Consider the following 8538-nt stretch of genomic DNA (forward strand, 5'->3'; position numbering starts at 1 on the left):
AATGCATGAAATATGTAGTAAAAACTAAGTTGGTGTTCTGTCAGGTACTAAATTTAAAAAAAAAATTGTTGGTACTGAATCTTAAATTAATCTTGCACAGATGTATTTTTCTACAAATTACCCTTATATTATCGACCAATATTTAGTTTATATTATATCAGAAGTGTTTCTTTTATTGTAATTATACTAGATCGTTTGAGTTTCTCGTATTTTTATGAAAATTATAAACTAAACAACTGACTAAAAAATAAGAATAATAATAACATAGAATAATCCAGGCCTATGCCCAAGGTAGAAAGAGCATTTTTCGTAAGAAAAGTAGTGAGCTGTTACTCTTCCTTCGATATGTTGCATCTTCTTTCACACTTGCGTTATCCTCACATGGCCTCTTCTGTACCTTAAATATCTGTTTCTTTCGATGAATTTTCTCCGAAATTCTTCCTTCTGTTCTCAGTTTAGCTTTGGTTTTCTCTTTTTCTGGAGGGGATGAAAGATGTGGCCTGTGGGCTGATTGTGATGCATAATCATGAGCGCTCCAAGTTTCGATAACCTCCGTCTATGGCGTTGGAGAAATCTTGCTTTTATTATGCTGCTTCGGGTTCGATGTTTCGGGCTGAATGCTGATGGGCTGCTCTTGCAGTCTTTTAAGTACGGTATATTGGGTGATCCTTTCGGAGTTTTGCGGAACTGGAATGAATATGATGAGACTCCATGTTCATGGAATGGGATCAGCTGCGGGACTTCGGGCTTGGCGGAAGCTTATCTTCGGGTTACGGGCTTGTCGCTCCCAGGTTGCGGGCTTCTGGGATCGATCCCGTCGTCTCTTGGAATGATCGAGAATCTTAGATACCTTAATCTCTCCAGCAATTCCATTAATGGTTCCATTCCCGAGACTCTATTCAGCGCTTCCGAGCTTCAAATTCTTGATATTTCGAACAATATGATCACCGGTGAGTTTCCTGAGCTCGTGGGGAAGTTGAGGAATCTTCAGGTTCTTAATCTTTACGACAATGCTTTGGCGGGGAGCCTGCCGCGAAATTTGATAGCTCTTCCAAATTTAACAGTTGTTTCTTTGAAGAACAATTATTTTGTTGGTTCTATTCCTGGTGGATTTAATTCAGTTCGGATATTAGATCTGTCTTTCAATCTGATCAGCGGATTACTGCCTCCGGATTTTGGCGGGACTAGTATCGCATATTTTAATGTTTCGTTTAACACACTCTCCGGCGAAATCCCGCCGGAGTTTGGCACACAAATCCCCACAAATGCCACCATAGATCTTTCATTCAATAATTTGACAGGCCCGATTCCAGATTCCAATCTTTTCTTTAACCAAGCTATAAACTCATACTCTGGCAACCCAGGGCTATGCGGGAAGCCGCTAAACAAGCTATGTTCAATTCCATCCTCCACAGCCACTCAGCCTACTGTTTCTTCTGCCCCTGACTCGCCTTCTGCGATCGCCGCCATTCCGAAGACCATAGACTCCGACCCAGAAACCGCGGCACCAGGCGGCCGAGATGCTGAATCTTCGTCTAAAGGCAGAAGAACCAGGCTGAGAACCGGAGCAATCTTGGGAATAGTAATAGGAGACGCAGCTGGGATTCTAATCTTGGCATCCATTTTCATCTACGTGTATCATCTGAAGACAAAGAAGAAGCTGGACATCACAATCAAAAAAGAAACGGAAAAAGGAAAAGACTTCGGCTGGACATCGGAATCATCCTCGGAAGAATACAACTGGCTGAGAACATGGTCTTGCTTAAAGAAACAAAGACACCCCGCCGCAGGAGATGAAGAAGAGACATCCTCGGTAACCACGAATTCCTACAGCGAAGAAGCCGAAAACCCGCCAAGGAACCACGAACTGCACGGCCTTCAAGAACAGAAAAAAGGGTCTCTTGTAACAGTTGACGGTGAAAAACAACTGGAGCTGGAGACACTGCTCAAAGCCTCAGCCTACATTTTGGGAGCATCGGGGTCCAGCATCATGTACAAAGCAGTGCTCGAAGACGGAACCGCACTGGCCGTCCGAAGGATTGGCGAAAACGGCGTGGAGCGATTCAGGGATTTCGAGAACCAGATCCGAGTAATTGCAAGATTGGTGCACCCGAATTTGATCAGGATTCGAGGGTTCTACTGGGGTTCCGACGAGAAGCTGATTATCTACGACTTCGTCCCCAATGGCAACCTGGCTAATGCTCGTTACAGTAAGTCCTACTTAATTTACATATTCCAACACATATATTTTATAACAACATAACGCTCTTCTCCCGAGCTTCTTCTGTATTGTAATTTTGTACTGTTTCCAAATACAATATATTGGGTCAACAATAATTATATATTTTATATTTTTACATATTCATGTTACTTAAATCTGTTCTTGATTGATCACTAGGACTTTACTGACTTTAGAACGACGGAGTAGGTACACCTGAAATGCAAAGCAACCCCAACCAACCCTCCCACACACAAACATATGCCAAGTCAACCTTGTCCTCTTTCTAGATACTTACATGCGCATTTTGGGTCTTAATTTTCAGGAAAAATGGGTTTTGCCCCTTGTCATTTGCCTTGGGAAATGCGGATCAAGATAGCAAAAGGTGTCGCATGTGGGCTTTGTTACATCCACGAGAAGAAGCACGTACATGGAAACTTAAAGCCCAGTAATATTCTCTTGGGCCACGACATGGTGCCCAAGATAGGAGATTTCGGGCTCGAACGGCTGGTATCCAATTATGATAGTTCCAAATTACCCGGTGGATCGGCCCAAAACTTCGGGAGCAAGAGATCCACGGCCTCGCGAGACAGCTTTCAGAACTACTCCGCCGAGCCTACTCCAAGCCCAAGCCCTAGTGTGATAGGCATTTCGCCTTATCACGCTCCCGAATCATTACGAAGCCTCAAACCCAATCCGAAATGGGACGTGTTCGCCTTCGGTGTGGTGTTACTCGAAATTTTAACCGGAAAAGTCATCGTATCCGAAGAAACGGGACACGGATTAGCGATCGGGACACTCACATCCGTCGAAGAAGACAAAGAAAAGATATTAAGGATGGCTGATGTGGCAATCCGTGCTGATATGGAGGGTAACGAAGATGCCTTGTTGGCACTCCTAAAACTAGGGTATTGTTGCATATCTTGTGTGCCTCAAAAGAGACCAACAATGAAAGAAGTTCTCCAATCACTTGAGAAGATCCCATGTTTTTCATTTTCTTCATCATGCCCTCATGGTAAGTTGTAATGATGATGATTTTCAAAAAATGGATGGACCCATTTTTTGAAATGTGAATATTTGTCTGACATCTCTTAGGAATAAATTTTTCCCCGGTTTCTTAAAGGTTTTAATTTTTTAGTGATTATTCATAGGTTTTGCGATGTCGTGTGAGGGGTAGTGTGCTGATTTTGGACTATAATCATGTAATTTTTTTTTGTCCCGAGCTATTATTAAATTGGTGTTAGTAATAATACACAAATGGTTACTTTCATATATATATATATATATATATAGCTATATATTATATATATATATATATATATCTATCTATATATCTAATATCTATATATATTAAAGTGTCTACTTTCTTGATTCGTTTATTAATTCAATTTACATGTCCCGCAAATTTATCAAACGCTCCTGGCAAGATTTCACGTTGTTTATCTAACTGTTCCCTTCAATGTTATTATTGGATAAAATCTACCTGTATTGTACTGGATATTTTTTTTTTTGAATATATTATAAAAGTACTTTAAATTGTTTATCACTAGGCTTTATTATGAATAATAAAATATATACTTTTCAGGTAAGATCGATTTAATGGCAGTGTAAAAATACATTAATCATATTAAAAAATTGAAGTTCTGAATACATCTATGCTTTAAACTCATCAACTAAAAAATACGAATATTTACAACTTCTTGTTATTGTTAATTAAAAATCTAAAAAAAATTGGGTCGAGTTAACTTTTCTTATGAATATTAGTGATGTCCCAGAAAGAGCCCAGGTTATCCCCAGCCCAGATAAAGAAAGTATTTTTATATAAACCATCACTGGTATGCAATAACTACGAAAGCCGATTAAACCAGCGCATATTCATACAAGCCGGGGCTTCTAACCTAGCTTGAGCTATGTAAGAAGACTAAGATAATGGATCAGGACCCTCTTTGTACCCTCACATAATGACAACTCTTTGAGCATCTCGGGACAAGCATTGAATTTGGGTCCACAAGTAAGTATCGTCATCTCTCGAAATCATTAGTATATCAATCAACACACGTGGAGGCGATGTGACAAAACTAAAAGTAATATGAGTTGTCAGTCATAATAGTGTCAAAAAAAGGTGTAGACAACTATATGATCATGATGAGTAGCTAAACACTGAAAACAAGGCCATCATTACTTTTTCTCCTACGAATACTCATGTTTGCTTGATGATTAGAATATTCACTTAACATTTTCACAAGCATCCACTATATATTATTTATACAACACTTTTTTAAAAGGATACTCGAATGACTTAAGCGTTTGAGTGACTACGCCGGAAATTTTTTCGATGTCCACTAACGTTCTTTGCTCTCCAACTATATAGATTACTAGCCCGGGATCCCTTTTACTCTTTCACCAGCATGCGCAAGAAAAGAACTTAACCCGACCCGCTGCCGATAAATTACCCACCAAGTTCACCCGATTTAGTCGGACATCATAATTGACGTCGTTCGTTGGAAGTCATATAAACATAGATATGGATTCCACTCAAAAATCAATTCAGATATATGATTTTAGAAGGGAGAGCACCCACGAGGAAATCCGTCTCCTCAACAAACTTTTGTTACCAATCCATAGCAGCTGTCCGAAAAACTACAGCAGAGAAGTTGTCTCCTAGTAGCAGCCACATGCACCGAGGGGAAGAATTTTAGGATGAATATTATCCTCGGGACAAGACCAAAATATGCTTCCTTTTATAATATGCTTCATGATTAGTATTAATAATAAGAAAATATATAATTTCCATATAAGATCGATTTAATTTAAGTAAAATACATCAATTTTATATTAAAAATCTTAAGTTATAATTAAATTTATTATTTATTCATTATTAAATATTAATCATCATATAAAAACATGAATATTTACAACCTTCTTGTTACAGGCACCAATTTAGGAAGAAGACGGTAAGTAAATGTTTGTTAATAGAATTGCCGTCAATTTTGAGTCGGCTTTCTCTCACTCACGCTAGCTGCAACGCTGTTGAATACTTTCTTGCTCAGAAAGTGTTTGAAGAAAGTCCCAGGTACACCTGCTAGCTCTGTAAGTTGCACCTCTCTTTTGTTCTTCCAACCGTTGATACGCGAACCTCTCGTCTTTTTCCCTTTTTTCCATTGATTAGATCTCCACAATTTCCCTTCCCCCTTTCAATCACAAAACCACATGAAGAAACCAATGTCGTATTCTCCGTGCGTGTTTCATTTTGTTGATCTGGGCAGTTCTATTTTCGATTCTCTGTTTTTTTAGCTTGATGTGGGAACGATGTTCTGCTAGGATATCAAGCTTCTGATTTGTGTGTGTTTTTTCCTGTCCATCACCATGTGTGTGTGTGTTCTGGTAAATATTTCGATTAAGATTGTGTTAGATGACCGGGGAATGAAATTTTTCGCTCTTTGTTTGCCTGGCATGGTTGTTTATTATGACTTCAAGATGCTCTTTTTGTTAGATTTGGTGATGTGTATGATTTGTTGCTGAAATAACTTCGTATATGCAAGCAGTTCTGAGTAGTTTCTCAACTTTGTTAAGTTCCTTTAAAGATTTACATTTTTGGTCCTTTCTTGGCTGAAATGTTGTCGGTTTTTTATTTGATACATTTATCAACAAATTGGCCTCGGTGGAAATCGTCTATTTTATGTTATCATTTATGTTTACAATGCTTATATGCAGTATCATTAATCTTCTACTTTCCTTCTCAAATCTGACTATTAGTTTCCTCGTGTGATGTGTGCTGTCGGTTTTTGTTTGTGACCGAATTTGTGAGTAGTTGAACTGGTAATAATATTTTCTCTTCAATTTTACTGACTTTCTGTCCGAATAATGATGAAGCGCACATTGATAAGTGAGGGAAGAGACTGCTGTTACGAATGGTTTCGTAAATCTTTCCAAAACTGTTGATTGTTAACCGTCTAATGCTTCATTTTCGAAGATATCATTGTTTGAAGCGGGAGGCTGGTTATTATTTGAGGTTATGAATGTGCTTGGAGGAGTGCGTGCTGTTTAATAAAATGTCTATCACAAGCTGCATGTTGATTCGACACAATCCCTGACTATTCGCAAATTGCTGATTTGGATGGATATTGTGCTCTCTTGTCGATGTGCATATCCAGTTTCGAACGGTAAATTTATAATATTTTGGAGCAGAAAAGTTTTTGCTGCACATAGTCATCGAAGAAAACATGAGAGTAGAAAGTTAGAACTTCCCAAGAATCTTCGTAACCCACGACGGACAAAGCTTCCGCCTGACTTCTACCCCCTGGTGCTGCATAGTGAAGAACCTAGTCTGAGCAGCGCGTCATCGACTGATTCCACGAGCATAGCCCCTATTGTTGAGAAATATCGTGATGAAACTGATGATGGCGACAATGCGGATGAGAATTTAGCGTGGGGATCGGATGAAATCGAAGCCATTTCATCTCTTTTTCAGGGAAGGGTTCCTCAGAAGCCTGGGAATTTAAACAGGAAAAGACCTCTGCCCCTACCTATTCCTCACAAGATTAGACCTTTGGGATTTCCCACCCCCAAGAAACTTACCAAGAACCATCTTGCTGTTTCTGTGAGACAGCCAATATCAAATCAAATTTACAAGAATCCAACTTTCTTGATTGGATTAGCCAGGGAAATTAGAAGCCTTCCTGCTGAGACCAATGTGTCCACTGTTCTCAGCCAATGGGCTCAGTTTTTGAGGAAAGGGTCTTTGTCATTGACGATCAGGGAGTTGGGCCATATGAGTCTTCCAGATCGAGCTCTACATGTTTTTTGTTGGGTTCAAAATCAGCCCCATTTATTCCCAGACGATCGCATCCTTGCTTCCACGGTAGAAGTATTGGCAAGGGCAAATGAGTTACAAATGCCTTTTGACTTGGACAAGTTCGCTGGTTTGGCTAGCCGGAGCGTCTACGAGGCTATGGTAAAAGGTTTCATAAAAGGTGGAAACTTGAGACTTGCTTGCAAGCTTCTTTATGCCGCCAAAGAAGGTAAAAGAATGCTAGACTCCTGCATATATGCTAAGCTAATACTAGAACTTGGAAAAAATCCTGATAGAAGGGTGCTCACACTGCCTTTGTTGGAGGAGCTAGCAGCAAGAGATGACCTTAAGTTGACTCAACAGGACTGCACATCTATCATGAAAGTTTGCATAAAGCTGGGGAAATTCGACATAGTAGAGTCACTTTATAATTGGTTCAAAAATTCTGGTGCCACTCCTAGTGTAGTAATGAACACCACTTTGATTCATAGTCGGTATTCTGAGAACAAATATAGAGAGGCAATGGCTGTGGTGTGGGAAATGGAGGCTTCAAATACACTCTTTGATCTCCCAGCCTATCGCACCTTGATAAAGCTTTTCATCGCCTTGAATGATTTTCCGAGGACTTCAAGATATTTTTCCAAACTCAAGGAATCTGGTTTGGCTCCGGCTTTTGATATATACCGTAAGCTAATTAGTTTTTATTTAGCTTCCGGAAGATTAGCGAAATGTAAAGAAATATGCCAGGAGGCTGAGATGGCTGGATTCGAGGTGGACGATCGAACCAGATCACAGGTGCATCTGGGAAGATAAATCAAGTACATTTTTTTTAGTTCAAAATGTTTGTGTTGTATGTGTTAGAAATGAGAGTTATTTGGAACATTATATTTTTTAAAAGCCTTATCATGTGATTCAAGTGAGCCTTCCATATGAATTAAACAATTAAAATTGTACTGAAAAATATAAAGACATGATCCTCTCTCTATTGTGGGAGACCTAGAGTTCGAACCAGTTAGGGGGCAAAACCCTCAAATGAATGATCAAGTCGAGAATGGAGGAATGAATGAGATATTGAGTATTGAAAAATATAGCAAACATGGTGTTATTCAACAAACAAACTATGTTAAGCAGTAAATGACAAACATAGATACAATATTTTTTGCCTGTCCTTTATTTATTATTCTTCAAGAAAAAATGAGGATTTTTACAATTAAAATAATAAAAAATTTCGACATGGAAGCAATAGATCAGATGTAAGTACATTATCGTTGCATAAAATGATTGAATATATCTAATAAAGACAGGCGGGTTTCAGCATTTAGAATGCATATGGATCTGGCATGCTGTTAAATAGCTGCAACAAACTAATTTTTAATAAATGATGAATATAGAGATTAGTTGACTTCAAAAAAATATACAAGTCTTTTAACTTTAAATTCTAATATTTTAATCCCCTCTTTAGATTCTACAATAAAATAATGAAAAGACAATAGGTCTCTCTCAAAAAAAAAAAAAACACACACACACA

General features: G+C 38.7%; 2 protein-coding genes across 2 annotated transcripts; both read left to right on the forward strand.

The window, feature by feature from the left end:
- The first annotated feature begins 274 nt into the window (after positions 1-274).
- Positions 275-3451, forward strand: LOC140806155 (probable LRR receptor-like serine/threonine-protein kinase At4g37250). The gene is made up of 2 exons (XM_073162655.1): positions 275-2210; positions 2544-3451. Exons 1-2 carry the CDS (start codon positions 527-529, stop codon positions 3242-3244), a joined length of 2385 nt encoding a protein of 794 aa, XP_073018756.1. The 5' UTR covers positions 275-526; the 3' UTR covers positions 3245-3451.
- A 2884-nt stretch (positions 3452-6335) lies between these two features.
- On the forward strand, positions 6336-7926 carry LOC140806157 (pentatricopeptide repeat-containing protein At2g01860). The gene has a single exon (XM_073162657.1). It carries the CDS (start codon positions 6336-6338, stop codon positions 7821-7823), a length of 1488 nt encoding a protein of 495 aa, XP_073018758.1. The 3' UTR covers positions 7824-7926.
- Positions 7927-8538: the final 612 nt, after the last annotated feature.

Source organism: Primulina eburnea, chromosome 11 (assembly GCF_022965805.1).
Source record: "Primulina eburnea isolate SZY01 chromosome 11, ASM2296580v1, whole genome shotgun sequence".
Taxonomy (NCBI): Eukaryota; Viridiplantae; Streptophyta; class Magnoliopsida; order Lamiales; family Gesneriaceae; genus Primulina; species Primulina eburnea.